Source organism: Diabrotica virgifera, chromosome 4 (genome assembly GCF_917563875.1).
Source record: "Diabrotica virgifera virgifera chromosome 4, PGI_DIABVI_V3a".
Taxonomy (NCBI): domain Eukaryota; kingdom Metazoa; phylum Arthropoda; class Insecta; order Coleoptera; family Chrysomelidae; genus Diabrotica; species Diabrotica virgifera.
Genome location: NC_065446.1, coordinates 56184378 through 56204683, shown reverse-complemented (window position 1 = coordinate 56204683; position 20306 = coordinate 56184378). Strand labels below are relative to the sequence as shown.

Sequence of the window (20306 nt, the reverse complement as noted above, 5' to 3'; positions counted from 1 at the left end):
GATTCCTGTTTCAGTCTTTGTCTAATATCTTCATTTCTTATTCTGTCCAATTTCGTTTTTCCTGCTATTTTTCTTAGCTGCTTCATCTCCGCTGCGTTTATTGTACTGTCTATTTTTGCATTGTTTACCCATGTCTCACCTGCATATATTAAAGTTGGTACAGAGATTACGTTGTATACCTTCAGTTTTATTTCTTTATCTATATCTTCCTTTCCAATCTTAGATCTTATTTGCTTTTTTCGCTCTTTATGAGATTTCTTGATCTATCTTTCCATCCTCTGATATTATTACTCCAAGGTATTCAAACGTCGAGACTGTTTCTATTATTTCGTTTTTGCACCTAAATATCGTTTGGTTTATTTCTTCCCTTTTCTTTTGGGTTACTATCATGGTCTTCGTTTTCTTTACATTTACCTCCATTTTCAAATTTTCTATTTCCTCCACCCAGATATCGATTAGTTTTTGCATTCTCTCTTTATTGTCTGCTATTATTACTAAGTCATCTGCATATAGTAATCCCTTCATTCTCACTGGTACTAAATTCCTGTACCCTATTATTGACTGTAATTGCCTTGACCTTCTTTTAGCGCTCTTCATTACTCTATCCATTACTAATATAAACAAAACTGGGCTGAGACTGTCCCCTTGTTTTATTCCTCTCCTTAGGTTTATTATTGGCGATCTGTTTCCGTTTATTTGTACTTTAGCAAGTACGTTTCTATATGTACTTTTTACCACGCTTACTATCTTTTGCGGGATTTGCAGATCTTCCATTACTGACCATATTACTTCTCTATTTATGGAATCAAAAGCAGCTTTAATATCTATAAACGTAATATATAAGTCTTCTCTTATTTCGTTTTTCCTTTCAATTATATTTCTCAGTATGTATATATTATCTGTTGTTCCTCTTTCTTTCCTAAAAGCCGCTTGTTCTTCTTCTAGTTTTCCTTCCAGTTCTTTCCTGAGCTTCCTTTCTATTATCCCGGTGTAGACTTTATATGCCACTGATGATAAGCATATAGCCCTATAGTTATCACATTCCGCTTCATCTCCTTTCTTGTGTATTGGTATCAATAAATTTTCTTCCCAGTCTTCCGGTATCTTTTCTGTTCTCCATGCTTCCCTCATTATTTCCAGTAGCCAAAGCTTGCCTCGTTCTCCCACGTACTTCATCATCTCCGGATCTATGGCATCGGCGCCTCACGCTTTTCCAATCTTTATTCTTGCCAATCCTTCTTCAATATCTTTGATATGAATTTCGTCTACTCGATTGTCTCTTTCCACTTCTCTTGCCTGCTGTCCTCTCTCCTCATTTTGTTGGTTACTTGCCTCGAATTTTTCTTTGTAGTGCTTATTCCATATGGTTAGTATGTCTTGTATGTTTGTTTTCAATTCATTTCGCTCATTTCTAATTCCTCTTATTTGTTTCCTTTTTGTTCCTTTCATGCTTCTTATTTTATTCCAAAACTGTTTATTGTTATTCCCAAAACCTTCGTTCAATTCTTCACCGAATTTCTTCCAGCTCTTCTTCTTCGCATCTTTCACTAGTTCTTTCACTATATTTCTCTGTCTTCTGTATTCGTCTCTGTCTTGCTCTTCATTTGTGTTTATGTATCGCTTACACATTTCTTTCTTCTTTTTTACAGCGTGCTTTATTTCCTTATTTCACCATCCAGTTCTTTTATTATTCTTCCCATTCTTTCTTATTCCACATACTTGTTTTGTAGTGTTCCATAACGTGTGTCTCAATTTTTTCCATCTCTCTTCCATATTCCATATTTCCTCATTGTTTTCATGCAGTTCCAGTATTTTATGTCTCTCTTTGGTATAACTTCCTCATTTCCATATTTTTCATCTTATGTATTGCTATTCTTGTATATTGAGGACTCTCTATTATTTCCATTAGTTTCATGTTTATCTCTGCTGTCACTAGTCTGTGTTGGGTACCGAGTTCGGCTTCGTTCTCTGTTTTTATATTTTGTATCGTTAGTTCGGCGTCTCGAGGATATACTATGTAATCAATTATGCTTCTCGCATTTCTTTCTTCTGCTACGTATGTATATTTTTCGTTTCTCGGTTGATACCAGAAAGAATTACCTATTAACAAGTCTGCACTTTCAAGTCTTTAAATGAATATGTTGAGCAGTGCTGTTTGTCTCAAGTTGTTCATTCAGAATTATATCTGTATTTTTTAATTTATTCATTTTCATAGATTCTAATAAAGATAGCTTAAGACCTTTATTTTGAATATGGAGGATTTGAAACTGTTCATTAAAAGAATGATTATGAACTATGAGGTGAAGTGCGCACGTAGAATGTGTTTTTCTATTATTGAAATCCCTTTTGTGTTCTGCCATACGTTTGTTAAAAGGTCGGCCAGTTTGACCGATGTAAGTTTTTGGACAGTCATCACATGTAAGTTTGTATACACCACTCTGTAGTTGCTTTTTTTGGCTCTTATTGTTCTTAATGTATATGCCAATTTGTAAGTTATTTTTTCTTCTGAAAGCTGGTGTTATTCCTTGCCTGTATATGTATGTTGATATCTTGCCTGTATATGTAATAGAGTAGAAGGCACTGGGTTCTTTTCTCTGGTGATGGGAAGACTAATTTCAGGGCTTTCTTATGCAGTTTCGATCACTAAGGTTACGTTCACTACGGCCTAGCCTAGAGCATAGTATCTTACTCTTCATATTCGTGAATTCTGACATTCAAAATAATGCATTTATAAAGATGAAGTTTTTCAATCCTAAAAGCAACATTAATAATATTGAAAATATTAAAAATATTACTAAAAGATTTTTAAATTGAAAAACTTATTGGTACATTTACCTGGTGACACCTCCAAGGCTTCTACAATTTGCAAGCCAAATGGATGCTGCAGTGAAGACAAAGGGAAGGAATTCTACACTATGCAATTCACATCCCCCATCTGCAGCTTGGTAAAGTTCCAACGGAAAATGCACCTAGTTACTCTACGGAGTAATACGAATATAAAATAAAAATGTATATCATTTTTATTATTCAGTTGCAATGCGAAGGCAAAACAATCTTACTTTTCAATTAGAATACGGAGTGCAATCCAGCTCTCTGAATCGCGATTTTCGATTCTTATTGGAATCTCATCGGAGAGAGCGCAGGCTTGTTCTCCATATCCTAACTGACCAGCACCGAGAGAAGCCTTGGAGGTGTCACCAGGTAAATGTACCAATAAGTTTTTCAATTTAAAAATCTTTTAGTAATATTTTTAATACACTAAGTGCCAAAATTAACGCACCACCTTAAAAATGGGACATTTTTAATGTCTGATATTTCCTAAACCTGTTGTCCGATTTTAGTGATTTTTAAAATATTTTATAGCTTCATTCTTCAGAAATATCCGTGTAATAATATTTTTGCTAAACAGATAAGTGTCATTGTATACCGGGTGTATCAATGATAGTGTGTTTTTTCCTCAAAGTTTGGAACACCCTGTGGAATATTCTAGCGTATATAAAATATTGAAATTAAAACTTAACTGTAACCTTAAGCTATCTTAATATTTTGCTTTTTAATTCATTCGCTTATGATGGATAATAAAAAAGTTATTTACTTTAACAACTAGCAACGTTTTTCATCAATACAGGGTGTTTCTAAATAAGTGCGACAAACTTTAGGGGGTAATTCTGCATGAAAAAATAATGACCGTTTACTTTATAAACATGTCTCCGCAAATGCTTAGTTTCCGAGATACGGGATGTTCATTTTTTTCTTACAAACTGACGATTTATTTATTGCCCTAAAACTGTTTGAGATATGCAAATTAAATTTAGTGGGTTTTAAGAGGTAGTAATTGCGCATTTTGTGACGTACAACTAAGAATTTTATATTCACCATTGGCGTGCATACGGGTCATATTACCCGGTCATATTACCCGTATGCACGCCAATGGTGAATATAAAATTCCTTATTTTATGCCAAAAAATAACCAATACCTACCTCTTAAAACCTACCAAATTTCATTTGCATATCTCAACCGGTTTTAGAGCAATAAATAAATCGTCAGTTTGTACGAGAAAATTCAACATCCCGTATCTCGGAAACGAAGCATTTGCAGACATATGTTTATAAAGCAAACGGTCATTATTTTTCATGGAGAATTACCCCTTAAAGTTTGTCGCACCTATTTAGAAACACCCTGTATTGATGAAAAACGTTGCTAGTTGTTAAAGTACCTAACTTTTTTATTATCCAACATCAGCGAATGAATCAAAAAGAAAAATGTTAAGATAGCTTAAGGTTATAGTTTTGTTTTAATTTCAATATTTTATATACGCTAGAATATTCCACAGGGTGTTCCAAACTTTGAAGAAAAAACACACTATCATTGTTACACCCGGTATAGAATGACACTTATCTGTTTAGCAACAATATTATTACATCGATATTCTTGAAGAGTAAAGCTATAAGATATTAAAAAAATCACTAAAATGGGACAACAGGTTTAGGAAATATGAGAGATTAAAAATGTCCCATTTTTAAGGTGGTGCGTTAATTTTGTAGCTTAGTGTATTTTCAATATTATTAATGTTGCTTTTAGGATTAAAAAACTTCATCTTTCAATTGCCAGATGACGCTAGTCACCTACCCTATTTGTTTTCAGTTGCAATGTGTGGGAAAAGCTCTCGGTGCTGGTCAGTTAGGATACGGAGAACAAGCCTGCGCTCTCTTCGATGAGATTTCAATAAGAATCGAAAATCGCGATTCAGAGAGCTGGATTGCACTCCGTATTCTAATTGAAAAGTAAGATTGTTTTGCCTTCGCATTGCAACTGAATAATAAAAATGGTATACATTTTTATTTTTTATTTTAATGCATTTATTTTACATAGCGATCGATATATAGTTTCGATAAATTATATATTTTCGATAATAAGCGAGTAAAATAAATGCATTATTTTATATGCGAGAATTCACGAATATGAAGAGTAGGATACTATGCTCTAGACTAGGATACCATGCGATGGTCTCCGTAGTGAACGTAACCTTAGAGAAGAATGTGCAGAAGTCATCGCCAACCTCCATTAGAGACTGTCCCATAAGAAGGATACCATTACTCACTAAATATCTGTGTGACCGCCTTTTTTGACATCCCACGTATCAAGTTCAGAATGAAATTCTGGGGCATATTTTCCCACTCATAAAGTCCTGCCTTAATCAAGTGTCTGAATGAAGTCCTGAAGAGTTACATTAAAGTAGTTTCGGCTTAATGTTGCCCTGAAAAAATATTCCCATACACGTTCAAAGATAAACGCATTATAATCTAGATTCTAGATGTATACCACAGAAGTATTATTATTTTTTACAAAAATGTTACATATCTCTACGTCCAAGCAATATTTTTTTATTCCCATTTTTTTCCCATGAACGTGTATCGTATAACGTATTTTTTAGTATGTAATCATTATCCATAAAAATACGATTTATACTTTGTTGTTATCTTCAGATGTGTCTATATACGCAATAATATTATTTTATTTCTATTTTACCAAAAAAAAAACAATAAACGAAGGGAACTTTGTTCGATACGCAGAGCAGCGATTTCCGTGTGTCAATCAAGGCCACGTAGATAGCTTTGTCCTAAATAAGGCTAAACGGTTGCAACAGTGGACAAAGACTAATTCCATTCTATTTGTATCAATTTGGGTTATGCAGCCGTTTACATTATATGATTCAGATCCGTGTGGTCAACTGGACAAAGGTATTGTTCGTGAAAATGTTTTGAACTTTGTAATTTAATCGTGAAACAAAAATGGTATTCAATTAAGTATTAACGTAACTGCAATTTTGTATGCATGTTAAAACCGTTAATCGGTTTCTGAAAAAATGTCTATAAATTATACAAAGTGTTGCAATCAATACACTTTTACCAAGAACTTGAATAATTGCAATTTTAATGATTTAGTACTTGAAATATTTAGATTCCAAAACAGTCTACATTTCTGAGTAATAATTATTATCAACAATAGTTTATCTTATACTTAATTATTGTTCTTTATTGTCTCAATAGGTATTGCACTGATATATCAATAAGAAAAAATATATTGAGTGATTGCAGTTATATGCATATTTATCTTTTCTATAAATTATTTTTACAGATACGCATAGTTTTATTTGTTAATTGAGGCTATCAGAGCAATAGTGGCCTCAGCCCTCAGCCCAAAAAAGAAGAAATAAATGCAATATTTTCATTCGTATTTCCATTATAATATGTATTTGGTTAAGGCAACAAGAAATTATGTAGCGCCATCTAGTCAAATATAGAGGTAGGTTGTGTAGGCCCCTGTTAATCCGAAGATCTAATGTTGCTGCTTTTATTGATATGTATATTAATCTAAAAATGCTCAATTTGTGACTTAGGCCACTGTTGCTCTGAGGACCTCAATTTTCACTTCTTCTTATTCTTCAGTTCAGGGTTTAGGTTTCCTGGCCCCATCTTTCAGTGGGGCGTCACTTCTTCCCTTCAGTTTGTAATTTACTATTTTGTTAGAAGTTGATTTTCATCCACTGTTTATATTATATTGTTTCTACGTTGTTTTGTGTTTTTCTATTTTTTTATTTATCGAGTAGATATTTTCTTTTTGTCTTAGATCTCCATTTATCTGTTTATCAAGTCTTGTAATGCTTTAGCCCTTCTCAGAAATACATATTACCTCGCTAGCTGGGATTCTGCACTCATCTTATTACCCAGTGCTATTACCCAGTTTTCACATCCATGTAACACAGTAATATGGCCATTGTCTTCTAAATTTTTATCATTGTTTAGTTCCAGGTGTTGTTCTTCAATATTCTGTGAATTGTTTCGCATATACAGGCCAGACGAAAACGAAACAGAGGCATTAATAGGAACTATGACAACATTTTGAAAAAACCAGCAACATGCTTTGTCGGTGTAAATTTTTTATAATAAGGGGACACATTTTTCTGGTATTTTCGAATACTTTTTTTACCCCCAATCAGGGGTAAGAATCACCTTAACATTTTTTAATGGCAATGGGGATCAAATAAGATATCGTTTGAAAGCCCTTACAATTCCCTAACAGATTTTAAAATAATTAATATGGTTAGCTGGTTAATTATTTCTTAGTTGACCAAATGTTGGAACTGATGACCTCCGGCGTTCGTACAATGATAAAGGCTTGTTCGAAACGTTTGCAATTTCTACCGAAGCATTTGCGGAGTGACTCGTAAACTTTAGATGACAATTTGTTGACGTAACCCTTTTAGAAATATGGGTGGCGTTCTATAGATTTTACTTTTTAGGTGTCCCCACAAAAAACCAGGAGGGACAAATCTGGTAATCGAGGAGTCCATTCGATGCTGCCTCTTCTCCGAATCCAATGTCGTGAACAATTTTGGCCTGAACATTGACGAACAAGTAAAGCATAATGCTGAGTGTACCAACGAAGCGAAGGGAGATAGCGCATTATGCCTATTTTTTTCGAATACGTTCTCACTTAGTTTTCTAGGCAGGTGGCAAAATCGTTAAGTCTCAAACTGTATTTGACAAATAGTATTACATACTATAGTTAAGTAGAGCACACTTCAATTAAAAAATATATAAAAGATCTACCTGCAATAATTGTTGATTTATATTTCTGTAAACTTAATTACTAACTTAATATATTTTTTTCAGCGTTTTACCCTAGTACGTCACCAGGTAGCAGTAGCAGCAGTTCAGCTTCGTACAGATCCACCCCTTCACCTCCGCCAATCACGTATTCACCGCATAATACGCCACTGTCGTCTAGTTCAGTTTCTGACGAAGGAATCGTCATGGACTATTATCCTGATGAGTTACCAAGAAAGAAAAAGGTAAGTTTCTTTTTATACAAAGTAAAAGTTTTTGTCCGAGCTTTACAAACTTGTTACGGAATCCTCAAAACATCGACATCATAAAGTCATAATATGAAAGCTTTTAGCGTTAATAGTTCCAGATAACATAAGTCTTTTTACGAAAAGTATTAACGCGGAGTAAGTAGCAGAAGAATTTTCATGAAAAACTACGACGGGGAGTTTCCTGTTTATATTTTTTTGTGAAAGAACTTGTGAGTCATTTTTATTCAATTTTTACCATAACTACTCTCTCCAAGAATATTATTTACTCTCAATTCATGTATTTAAAATTTGGCGACAAATTGTGCGCAAATTATGCGCAAGTTTTTCTCTGGTTTTCTCATTATTTAGTTTGAAATTGATAAAATATTAGTTTTTACTCATGATTGTTGGTGTTAAAGTAACTTGATATTGATATAGATCAATCATGTCCTGTTATTATTGATAACATTGATTTCTAATAATAATTGACCTACATTAGTGGAGTCACTGAAAGTGGATATGAGCTATTACCTCCGATTTCGTTGAACCTCCTTCGATTTGCATGAAAATTGGTGAGTGGTTAGAGGATATCTCAAGGAACAAAGGTGACATGGTGCCAACTTGCGCTTTTACCCTGGGGGTGGATGCCACCCCTTCTCGCGGGTGAAAATTATTTTATTAAAAATAACCCCATAATTCGATAGAGGGACAAATTTCAAGCAAAATTTGTTATATAAAGTTTTTAAAATAAATCAAAACTTTTTGAGTTATTAAAGATCAAAGATTTTAATTTTTCTTGACAAAAATGCATGTTTTTAACCAATTTTTCATCAATAACTCAAAAAGTGTAAGTTTTTACAAAAAAGTTATTATTATTAAAATTGAAGCTAATAAAAAATGCAATAAACCCCTTACTACAAAAACCTTTTAATGTTAACTAAAAGTGAGTTATAGGTAATTGAATGTATATTTTTTTCGGCGAGTAAAAAACTCTTAAGTATTAAAGCTGAAATAACGGGAAATTGATGCATTTTATAACAAACTTATTAAATATTTGTCAAAGTACTTAAAAATATCTATTAAATGAACATGTTGATAGCGTTAAAATTTATGCTCCAAAATTTTTTCAAAATTTATCTTTTAAAAATTTTTCCAGAAAATGTTATTGTTTTTTTTTTAATAACTCCGATCGTGTTTACGATATCAGGTTCATCTAAAAACTGTTTGAAAGTTAATTCCAAGTGCTATTTAAGCACGTTGAACCTAATCTTTTAAACCCCTTACTTTTTTAAAAATAAAAGGCTAAATGACCCCAGTTGCATGGTTCCCACAGCAAAATTTAAGATTTAAACGTTTCTATCTCGGTTATTTTTTACCCTATAGAAATAGTAAAACAGGTAGAATATTTGGCACAGAAAAAACTAAAATTTAGTTATATATAATTTTTTACGTATATTGAGTATTTTTGGAGTTATTATCAAAAACATATGAGAATTACAATAATTTTAAAAACTATGATTTTTTTAAATTATATCTTTTTTTCAAAAATATGCATTCTAAACCGGTCAAAATTATCGAACACATTACTTTTGCATATATAAAGAAGTTCTTGTAAGGATTACTATAAATTTTAATTTTTGTGGAAATGGCGTATGTTTTATTTTTCACTTTTTCCTAAAAAATTCGAAACGGTTCTTTTATTTTCATTATAACTTGCTTAATTTTGACGCTATTACCTTGTCCTGAAGCTCATTTGATAGGTACTCCGAAGTACTTTGGCAAATGTTTAGCAGGAATATTTTATACATTGTATCGTTTTCCCGTTATTTAAGCTTGAATATTTAGATTTGAGTACTCGTCGAAAAAAATACACATTCAATTGCCAATAACTCACTTTGAACTAACATTAGTTTAATTCTTTATGTAAGGAATGTATTCAATGTTTTATTATCTTCAATTTCAGTAATAATAACTTTTTTATAAAAGCTTATAGTTTTTGATTTATACGTGAAAAACCGATTTAAAACATGCATTTTTTTACGAAAAAATAAAATCTTTGGTCTTTAATAATTCAAAAAGTGTTGATTTATTTTAATAACTTTATATAACAAATTTTGCTTATAATTTGTCCCTCTATCGACTTATGGTATTATTTTTAATAAAATAATTTTCATCCCCGAGAAGGGGTGGCATCCAGCCCCAGGGTAAAAGCGCAAGTTGGGATCATGTCACCTTTGTTCCTTGAGATATCCTCTAATTACTCACCAATTTTCATGAAAATCGATAAAGGTTCAACGAAATCGGAGGTGAAAACCTTCAGTGACTGCACTACATACCTAAAAAATATTTATGCAGAGTCCGTTTCTCTCCTTTTGGTCGATTTGATGTTGAACACCACTGAATTAAGATGAAGCTGTCAATCAAATTACCTATCTTCTTCAGGTGTTCTCTTCTGGCGAAGCTTGGCGACGACTTCTACAAATTCTTTTGGATCACGTCTCTTCTTTTTAATAATTAGGCTTGTGTTAGTCTAAATGCACTTTAGCATTGCGTCTGGCTGAAGTGGAGCACAATATCATTGCACCCGTAATTTCTTAAGACATAGGATGTTTCTTTTGCACTTTTTGCAATTCTATTGTCCTTTACTGTGTTGTTTTGTTGTCTTCTTTGAACTTAGGATAGTAGTCAAATTAAGGGTAGCTACTTCTTGATTACTTCTATTTTACACTTTCCTCCTTGAATTTCCTTTTATTATTTTTCAGTTTTGTTGTAATAGACCGGGGCATTTAGCACTAAGAACCCCCAGAATAAATCGATTTTTAAATACAACACCTAGAGGCTTGCAACTTTTTTGCATTGTGTCCAGGAGGATGTCAGGAAACAAGTCTACTATAGAAAAATGGGTGAAAATACATAATTATTGCATTTTAAAGTGCATAAAATGCATCCAAAAGTGCATAAACATGTCAAAATAAACGTATTAAGGGCCAGCTTTTGTTACTTGGAGGTTTTTGGGGTCGCTGAATACGACTATGCTATCAGAACCAACCCCCCGAGGTTCGAGGGCTATCGGCACTAAATTGATGATAACAGATTACTTGGAGGTTCTTGGAGTCGCTGATAGGCCATTAGAATCGATCCTCGGAGCACCTGGTGGTCATTGTCACTGCTAAGACACGCCATATTTTGGAGTTTTGAGGGTTTTCGGCATTAAATTGATGCAAACAGATTTCTTGGGGGATTTTTGTGGTTGCTGAAAACGAATATTCCATCAGAACGACACCCGGAGCACCTGGTGTCTAGGATCACGTAATCTTCTGTAGTTCGGAGTGATTTCGGCGCTAAACAGGGTTAGAAAAAACCAAGTTTTTTTCCGAAAAACCAAAAAAACCAGGTTTTTTGGTTTAAACCAGGTTCATTTGGTTTAAACCAAGTAAACCAAGTATAACAGTCTAAATACTTTAAAAATCAATAAAATATTTAAAAAAATAGTAATAAACAATAGAAAAAATGATTAAGAAAACTTATATTTTTATTTACACTCACAAAAAATTTGTATAACAACATAAAAACATCTTCAAACGTAATCATAATCAAAATAAGTTCGAAAGTAAAAAATACGTAATTTTGTTCATTTGCGGCAGCTGTATTGAAAACTTTGTTTATAAAAACACCAGTTTCGAGGCTCAATAAAAAAACCAGGTTTTTTCTTAAAAAAACCAATTAAACCTTGGTTTAAACCAAGGTTTTAAGCATGTTGGTTTAAACCTGCCAACTCTGGCGCTAAATTTATGCAAACAGACTACATGGGGGATTTTCGGGGTTGCTGAATACGAATACCTACCCCATCAGAACCAACTCCAAGAGTACCTGGTGCTCACGATCACTGCTAAAGAACGTCATCTTCTGGAGTTTCGAAGTATTTCGGTACTGAATGCATTCTAATAGATTACTAGGCGGTTTTTGGGGTCGCTAAATACGAATACGTCATCAAAATTGACCCCCGGACCACCTGGTGCCCAAGGTCACTGCTAAAACATGTTGTCTTCTGGAGTTTGGAGAATTTTTGGGCACCAGGTGCACCGGGGATCGGATCTGATGGCGTATTCTTGTTTAGCAATCCCAAAAACCCCTTCGGATGATGTGCCTTAGCAGTGACCCTGGCCACCAGGTGCCCCGGTGGTCTTCAGCGTCAGTTCGTCTTCAGCGACCCCAAAAACCCCCCGAGTAACAAAATCTGGTCCGTGATTCACTTACTTTGACATGTTTATGCACTTTTCGATGCATTTTATGCACTTTAAAATGCATTTATGCATTTCTACCCATTTTGCTATAGTAGACTTTTTTCCTGACATCATCCTGAATATCATGCAAAAAAGTTGAAGCCTCTAGGTGCTGTTTAAAAATCGATTTATTTTGTGCTAAATGCCCTCGTCTATAAACAAAGTTTATGACTTCGAAATATAACACACAAAAGAAACAGAGTTTTCAAGAAATAACAAACGAAATAAATTTTCAATAATTAAACTTTTATTCATCAATCCATCCCTCGAAAGGAAAATTTTGTGTAATATTTTATATTAAAAAAACTGTCTGTGTTCAAAAACTAGGTTACAATGTACAAATCGAAATTACCTTGACCATTACCTACATTTTGTCTGTTAGAGGCATAGATAACTTACACGTGTTACTGATAGAATATAAACTTTTTAGGTCTAACGAAATTGTCAGTCTTATCAGTGTTTGCTGTTTGCTTTTTTATGTCTGAAACGTAATGCTCTTGAATTCATTGCGTAAAATCTAAATAAACCAAAGAATGGCCTAAAATACTTTCTGGTAGGCAAAATGAATCATGTCGGTTTGAGGTTGGAATATGAGTAACACTGTTAGTAATTATTGTATTTCTTAAATTTTATCAATTTTGTGCTACACTTTAGCCTATATGTTTTAACTACTGTTAAGTATACTTCTACTGCAACGTAATAGAAACAAGAAAACGACGTAATAGAAAAACACGTAAAAGCAACACGTAAAAATAACAAACAGAAATGGACAACAGAAGATACTTTGTAATTAGTGAAGAAACGAAGAGAATCCAAAGGAAAATATGACAAGGGCAGAGAATACTTTCTTTCTTTCTTTCTCCCCTTCCTTGTACCCTGTCAGGGTGTCGGATTTGGGATCGCTATTTTAATTTACATTCACCCATCTCTTCCATTCTTTTCTGTTTTCTGCCATTATTTTTAATTCCTCGAGTGATTTTCCTTTAACTTTTCCCGCCTCTACTGTTTGATGTATCCATTTTTTTCTTGGTCTGCCTCTTTTTCTTTTTACAATGTTCTTTGCTTCTTGGACTTTTCTCGTAATTCTGTTGGGTTGCATCCTCATCAACTGCCCATACCAATTCATTTGTCTCTTTTTTAGTTTATTCATTATTGGTTCTTGGTTGGCCATTCTCCTATAGTCTCGTTGCTTAATCTATCCCATTTTGTCTTTCCAACTATCCTTCTTAAATGTCTCATCTCCATTGCATTTATTCTGCTCTTATGTTTTTCCAGAATTGTCAAGTTTTCACTTGCATAGAGCACAGTCGGTATACGCTGTGAGCTTGTACGTAGACGGGATATTTATAAATTCGTGAGCGCCAGTAGTGACAAGTCTGTAAACGTTTACCGGAAATTTGACATAAATGTCAAAGTGATTAATTTTAAATTAAAATTAAAAACGTTAATTATAAAAAATATTAGTTGATCAAAGCTGTGATTTATATTTTTACCTTAAATATATATGTACTTACGTTTTAAATACTGAATTTGCATTTTTTAATGTTCTGTAATATGTAATTATAAATTAATCTTGGCGCCATCTACATGATAATTGTGAAAGTATCCGAAGTAAGAAATTAATATTTCATCAATAGAACGTCAAAATTATTAGCAAAATCTTAAAAAAATCTATTACAATTTAATTACTTTTTAGCGTTTAAGCGATAACAATTAAATAATAAATTTAAAAATTACCGGTAAAAGTTGAATTAGTAACCGCTAGGAGCGACACCAGCGAAGCTCAGAGCGTATAACTATTGTGTTATAATATATGTTCATTTTTGTCTCTCTTGCAAGTTCTCTTTTTCCCAGTATTGGGGCTAAGGCATAGTATAACTTGTTTGATTGCTTTGCTCTATTTGTTATTTCCCAGTCTATTTTTCCGTCGTTGGTAATGGTACTTCCCAGGTATTCGTAAGTTGTAACTATTTCCAGTTCTGAGTTTTTGCATTTTATCTTTATTTCATTATCTTCTTTGCCATTGATTATCATTATCTTACTTTTTTCCTCGTTTATTTCCATTTTTAGCTCTTCTATTTCCTCTACCCATATATCCATTAGTTTCTGCATTTTGTTCTCGGAATCTGCTATTACTACTATGTCGTCCGCTTACATTAAGGACTCTATTGTTACCGGTTGTAATCTATGGTATCCTAGGGCAGAGAATACAAAAGTCTAAATAGAATAATTCGAACAAAAAAAATAACCGAGGCAAAAGAGAAATGACTGGAAACAAAATGCGTGGAAATAGAAGAACTACCATAAAGGCAGGATTTTAATTTACATAAAGAGATAATAGAGTTCACATGGACAGGAGAACAACCTTACACAGTATGCTCAACACGGATGGCAAGCTGTTAGAATCGACCGAAGATAAACTGAAATAATGGGAAAACCATATCAAAATACTTTTTAACGGCATTTACTAGAAGAACCAAGAAGATTGTACAACAACAACCGGAATGGGACGTTTCGATGCCGCCGGTTCATCGCCGGCCGTTTCGATGCCGCCGGTTCATCGCCGGTCCATTTAATCGCCGTCATATCTCGCATTTCCTAGAATTCCTAATTAATACTAAAAATAACTAATAATTGTAACTGTCGAAAATTCGGAAATATATCAGATAGCGATTAATTGACTGGCGATGAATCGACCGGCATCGGCATCGAACTGGCGGCATCGAAACGGCGGCGATGAAACGTCCTAGACCCACAACAACGAAGAACTTCTGAAAATCGAAATTATAAATGCCATTAACTCTCAAAACAAGTAAAAGACCAGGACCTCGATTTTTGAACCTTCGCTTTGTTATCGATTATTCGCTATACGAATACGTTCGATAAGGAAGCGAAGGGTCAAAAATTGAGGTCCAGGTCCAGATGAAATATACCCAGAAATGTTAAAATTTATCAGCGTAGAAAACATCGAAATATTTGTCCTTTTATTCAATCGCATTTATCCTCCTCCTCAGTCATTTCCTCATTGCTGAGTGTCGTGATTCCCTATAATACGAGCAACTATCTCTTTCCAATCGGCTTCTGTCCTGAGCTTCCCTCATGGATTCAGAGAATGTTTTTCCACTGGCTTTCTGTACTTGATCCGTCCATCGAGTAGGTGAGCGACCTCTACTTCTGCGCCCTTCAACGTTTCCCGAAATTATAAGTCTCTCAAGATTATCATCACTTCTTCTTGCAATATGGCCGAAAAATTTTAAGACGGTAGAGAGGCAAATAGAGGAAAGTCGAGTCTGAATATTAAGCTCTTGGAGAATTGAGTGATTTGTTCTGTGTTCCGTCCATGAGATCCGAAGCATTCTTCTCCAGCACCACATTTCAAAGGCGTCAATCCTTTTTCTGTCGTCCGATTTCATTTTCCATGTTTCGGATCCGTAATTAAATACATATGGGAAAAATTACGGCACGTTCTAATCTTATTTTGGTGTTCTTCGACAAGGAGCGATCTTTCCAGATTTTCGATAATCAACTCATAGCGTTTTTGGCCATGCCTATTCTCCTACGTGTTTCTGTTTCACAAGATCCTGTATTACTGATGTAGGATCCTAGATAATTGAACTCGTTAACCACTTTAAACTGGTCTAAGGCTCCTGTTGTCTGAAGTGAATTTGAATAATCTACTATCATAATTTTTGTTTTCTGTTTATTGATCTTGAGACCACATCTATTGCTTTCGGCTTCCACTAGCTGCAGCAGGCTGGACATTTTTCTTCTTCGGATGCAGTTATACTCTGGGCTAATTAGCAAAATTCATGGAAAAGTTATTTACCAGCAATTTTATTGCTGGAATCGAATTATAAAATCCTATATATTAATAATATAGGTATGCAAAGTCCGCAGATAGTGTGCTACTTTTTTTATAAACAAAATGGCGCCGACAAATCGTATTTTTTTCAATTATTGCTCTATATCTTCGAAGATTTTAACTTTACAACAAAAACACCCAAATAAAAATTCACCGCAATTAAATTCTGCATAGAGATATGTTTTTCACGATTTGCTCCGAAGAAAATTTTCCTCGGAAAATGCGGGTTTTCCAAACAAAAACTATAATTTTCAAATAAAGTTTTAGGTAAGTAATTATTAATCAATAATTAAATAACTTAGTGACATCAAAGATTTCTTGGTATAGATTGTAATTCCAGAAGCCGGTGAAAATTAAACGAATATTTTAGCAACAATTCAATTGTTAATTAACAATTTACGATCGCAATAATAACCAAAATAATCATGATACATTGATCAAACTTATAAAGATTATAAAGATGAGATGCTTGTTTAATATTTTATCGACAAAATATAAATTTTTCTTTTTTTTGCATAATCTTTAAATTTTGAAAAAAAAAAAATAGCTATAATACGTTGGTCTAATTAGTAAAGTACAAAGAAAGGTTATTTACCAGTAATTTTATTGCTTTAATCGAATTATAAGATCCTATATATTATTAATATAGGTATGCAAAGTCCACAGATAGTGTACTACTTTTTTTATAAACAAAATGGCGCCGACAAATCGTATTTTTTTCAATTATTGCTCTATAACTCCGAAGATTTTAACTTTACACCAAAAATACTCAAATAAAAATTCACCCCAATTTAATTCTACATAGAGGCATGTTTTTCCCGATTTGCTCCGACGAAAATTTTCCTCGGAAAATGTGGGTTTTCCCAACAAAATCTCGAATTTTCAAATAAATTTTTTGGGCCAGTAATTATTTATCAATAATTATATAGCTTGGTGAAATAAAAGCTTTCTTGGTATAGATTATAAATTCAGAAGCCGGTTAAAATGAAATGAATATTTTAGCAACAATTCAATTGTTAATTAACAATTTACAGTCGCAATAACAACCAAAATAATCATGAGACATTGATCAAACTTAGAAAGATTATAAAGGTGTGATGCCTATTTAATATTTTGTCGACAAAATATAAATTTTTCATTTTTTTGCATAATCTTTAAATGTTTAAAAAAAATTGTTATAAACAAATTAACATTTCTTAGAAATTGTTTATTATATTCTAATTTTAAAAAATACTTAAAATGCGTATTTCATAGGTCTTGAAAATGAATGCTTTAAAAAAATTTTCCAACCATTTGCAAAGAAGTTAGGAAACAGCAAAATAAATATACGATATCTCCATTGTTTATAATTTGTTTTAATTGTTTCAAAGCTTAAAAGTGAGTCTATGGTACAATCTAATTACTCACAAAGAATGTCAAAAATTAGTGCAATGGTTATATGTTAATCAAAGATTAAAAATACTTTTTTTTGTAATTTTTAGCGCGAAAGTAGGCTTGATACAGAGCCGGAGATAAAATGTTCACTCGAAGCGACTGACACGCTTAAACTCGCGCGAGTTGTGTATGTGGGCGGGTAGCTACGGTACCGTATTATTCTACTTTCGCGCGTGTAAATTACAAAAAAATATATTTATAATCTTTAATTAAAATATAACCATTAAGCTGATAATTGATATTGTTTTATAAATAATTAGCTTGTACTTTAAACTCACTTCTACGCTTTGAAAGAATTAGAAAAAATTATTAACACCGTAGTAATCGTATGTTTACTTTGCTGTTTCATAACTTTTTTGCAAATGGTTGCAAAAAAGTTTTAAAGCATTCATTTTCAAGATATTTGAAATGCGCATTTTAGCTATTTTTTAAAATTATAATATAATAAAAACTTTCTGAGAAACGTTAATTTGTTTATAACTATTTTTTTAAACATTTAAAGATTATGCAAAAAAATAAAAAATTTATATTTTGTCGACAAAATGTTAAATAGGCATCTCATCTTTATAAGATTTCAAAGTTTGATCAGTGTATCATAATTATTTTGGTTATTATTGCGACCGTAAATTATTAATTAACAATTGAATTGTTGCTAAAATATTCGTTTAATTTTCACCAGCTTCTGGAATTATAATCTAAACCAAGAAGGCTTTTAAGTCACCAAATTATTTAATTATTGGTAAATAATTACTTATCTAAAACTTTATTTGAAAATTAAAGATTTTGATGGGAAAACCCGCATTTTCCGAGGAAAATTTTCGTCGGAGCAGATCGGGAAAAACACGTCTCTATGCAGAATTTAATTACGGTGAATTTTTATTTGAGTGTTTTTGTTGTAAAGTTAAAATCTTCGGAGTTCTAGAGCAATAATTGAAAAAAACACGATTTTCGGGCGCCATTTTGTTTATAAAAAAAGTAGCACACTATCTGAGAACTTTGCATACCTATATTATTAATATATAGGATCTTATAATTCGATTCCAGCAATAAAGTTGCTGGTAAATAACTTTTCCCAAAAATGGCCTATTCTCCGATAATCAGCCCAGACTATTATTAATGTTGTATCATCTGCATATCTGAGATTTGAGATCTTCTTTCCTGCGATAGAAATATCGCCATTCCATTTGTCGAGTGCTTTTCTCATTATATATTCCCCATAGAAATGAAAAAGACTTGGAGATAGAATACATCCTTGTCGGACTCCTCTACCTATTTTAAAAGGATCGGACTTATGGTTTTCAATTCTTATTCTGGTTTCACTGTTCTCATATAGGCTTTTCACCAGAGCTGACAGATGATCAGGAACCCCCGTCTCATGTAGAACTTTCCACAAAACTGTCCAGTCTACACAGTCAAATGCCTTCTGATAATCCAGAAAGCAGATGATCATCGGAATTTTGAATTCTTGTGCTTTCTCAATGAGTTATCGCATATTAAGAATTTGCTCCCTTGTGCCTTTACCCTTCACGAAGCCTGCCTGTTCTTGTGGTATTTGTCTATCCAGGTATGTCTGCATGCGACACTTGATGATTCTCAACAGAATTTTACTTGGGTGTGAAATTAGTGAAATGGTTCGGTAGTTACTACATTTTGTGGTTACGCCTTTCTTATGAATGGGAGTAAATAGTGCGGTACACCAATCACTGGGCCATTTGCCGATTCTCCATACATGATTGCACAGTCTTCACATTAATTGGAGACCATGTTCACTGTTCACCCATGTTCTGTAAAAGTTCTGCCGTGATGTCATCGCAACCAGGTGATTTATTTCTTTTAAGGTGTTTTATGGCTTCATAGACTCCAGACCTTAGAATATCTGGTTCTGGTATCGCATTTATAATACAGGAAAAATACCCCAGGACTGGCTAAAATCAATACTCATCCCACTACCGAAAAAGCCAAACCAACAACACTGAGTACAAAAGATTTACAGATTTCAGTTTACTAGTTCTGGCCCAAAAATGCTACGACCAATAGAAAGATATATTTGCTTCGTAGACTTCGAAAAAGCATTTGATGGAGTAAGACACGACCTGTTATTAGAACGTTTACAAGAAATCTGTTTAGATGGGAAGGCCATCAAACTACTAAAAAACTTATACTTTAACCAAAACGCCATAGTTAAGATCGGAGGATAAATATGGTAATAAGTACCAATATTCAACTAATAGTGAAAGGAAAGATTGAGAAACAGAGAGACTACGCAGGAAAAGTGGACATATTAGTGGACATTTCTATGTTTATATTGTCCATAGTGTAGCAGTCACTAGAACTTTAATAGTTTATGTATTTAAATATAAATTGAAGTAGTCCTCAAGGACTATTACTTCTACAAATCGAAAAAAAAACAGTTTCACTATATTTACATATCTGACAGGAAATCAAGCAGATTCAATTGCTATTCTCTGTACAATCCCATAATTAAAAATAAAGAAGTTCGTTTTTTCAATGATGAAATTATTCGAAGATTGAAGTTGATTATAAAGACCAAGCATAGTGTAACCTAGTTTCAGGCCCATTATACACATACTTGATGTTCAATTTGCATTTTTTTCATCATAGGCGGAGAACATTCGAATACGGTAATTTTGATGGTATTACTGGCGTTTTTATTGGCGCTGTAAGCTGTAATAAGGATAGATGAAATGATACTAGGTGTGGTACACTGCATGTACATATGACCGAAGTTCTACTTCAATACGCAATTTAAACTTGGATGCAGTGACGTACTCCGGTAATTACTTGGGTTTATTAGAAATAATATTTTCATTGTAAATATATGGTAAATATAGGTAAAATTCTACGGTA

The 20306-nt window shown here is 33.1% G+C and overlaps 1 protein-coding gene across 1 annotated transcript in view; it reads left to right on the top strand.

The window, feature by feature from the left end:
• Positions 1 to 20306, top strand: part of LOC114331803 (zinc finger protein 395) — a 343721-nt gene that overhangs the window by 207961 nt on the left and 115454 nt on the right. The window contains exon 4 of the mRNA XM_028281470.2: positions 7678 to 7856. Coding sequence (XP_028137271.1) covers positions 7678 to 7856 — 179 coding nt within the window. The remainder of the gene's footprint in view (positions 1 to 7677; positions 7857 to 20306) is intronic.